Source organism: Atta colombica, unplaced genomic scaffold, assembly GCF_001594045.1.
Source record: "Atta colombica isolate Treedump-2 unplaced genomic scaffold, Acol1.0 scaffold231, whole genome shotgun sequence".
Lineage (NCBI taxonomy): Eukaryota > Metazoa > Arthropoda > Insecta > Hymenoptera > Formicidae > Atta > Atta colombica.
In genome coordinates, this window is record NW_017259329.1 from 342,411 (window position 1) to 344,005 (window position 1,595).

The 1,595-nt window shown below is 37.5% G+C and overlaps 1 protein-coding gene across 1 annotated transcript in view; it reads left to right on the plus strand.

Moving 5' to 3' along the window:
- Nucleotides 1-1,368, plus strand: part of LOC108688390 (GTP-binding protein Di-Ras2) — a 21,548-nt gene extending 20,180 nt beyond the window's left edge. The window contains exon 3 of the mRNA XM_018194635.1: nucleotides 983-1,368. Within this exon, the coding sequence (XP_018050124.1) occupies nucleotides 983-1,216 (234 nt within the window). The 3' untranslated portion in view covers nucleotides 1,217-1,368. The remainder of the gene's footprint in view (nucleotides 1-982) is intronic.
- The last annotated feature ends 227 nt before the right edge of the window (nucleotides 1,369-1,595 follow it).

The following is a 1,595-nucleotide window of genomic DNA, read 5'->3' on the forward strand; positions in this document are numbered from 1 at the left end:
ATAAATTTTTACAAGAATTATTATTATTTATATAAATGTAAAATGTATTATACACACATATATTTTAATTGATTATAATTTTATTAATTATAAATATATTTTGTTTGTAACATGTGCATGTAATCTATATCTTTGTGATATATATATCTGTATACATTACAAATACATGACTGTGATTATCTCTCTTATTAATATTAATATATTAACTCTCTGTCAGTCAAATTGAACTTTGAAGGTGCAATCGATATTTCGATTATCGTGAATTCTGATAGATAAATTTAAATGTATAAAAATAATTAAAATATAATTCGCGTTCTCTGATAAAAAAATTTGTTAAAATTTTTACAAGCAGACAAGAATTTTTTCCAATTTTTATACAATCCAGAACAATATAAAAAGTTGCACTAAAGATCAAAGGCGCAGACTGCTGACGAAAGATGCAAAATTCCATATAGTTGACAGAGAGTTGAATATCATTAATTACAATATTATATTTTATTATATTTTACATGCTGTAAAAGAATTTTTTTTGTTTTTTATTGAATTTTTTGTTATTGAACGCATTTATTTTCTTTTATGTCATAATGTTTATATAATCCCGTCGCAATGTGTTTGCATTAAATTTTATTGTGCAGTCATTGAGTGTCGATATTTTCTAAAAAAAGTTTTTTAAAAAAATTCCTTTTTTCTATCAATGGCATATTAGCGTTTTAAATTCAAGATTAAAGAAGATAGTAGCTTTAAAAATTTGCCATCATCTAACAATTAATTTTTCGGATAACGTGGAAAGGAATTTGAAGAAACGTTAACGTTGTAAATCTGCATTTCTTTCTATCGAAATTCGATTGACTTGTGATATATAATTTGGTTTCCTCCAAAGAGGGGATTTCTATTCCTGCATGAAGCCCTCCTATTTGAGTTTCTTTGTCGGTATTGTTTTTCTTGCCCAACTCAGCGGTTCCATCATTGATTCATCGTCCAGGTCGGAAATAAGTGCGATGAGAGTCCATCGGTGCGTGAGGTGTCGATGAGCGAGGGCGCGGCTGAGGCGGCTAACTGGGGCTGTGGCTTTCTGGAGACCTCGGCCAAGACGAATCACAATGTGGACGCCCTGTTTCGAGACCTGCTCACCCTCGAGAAGAATCGCTCGGTCTCGTTACAGCCGGTGCAGAGCAACAACGCGATAAGACTTAAGGAGAAATGTGCCGTTATGTAAAAATCCACGCTCCGATCTGCATCGCGTATATATCCGACGACGACGACGATGATGATGACGACGACGACGACGACGACGACGACGACGACGACGACGACGACGACGACGACGACGATGACGACGACGATAGGGGTATTTGCGATCACCCCGGCACGGCGAGACTCTCCGGGAATGATGGATCCGTGATCCGTGATCCGTTATCCTTCGAGACGGAACCTCGCCACTATCCGCCACTGAATAATATCCCAAAGCCGGTTTCGCCAACGACGGACGACTTGTTCGCGACTCGTATCCCTGATGGCGGCTTCCGCGCGTCTCCATCTCATCAAAAGGTTTACGGCGCGTCATACCTACTTGTTATGTTCGTACGAACGCGCGG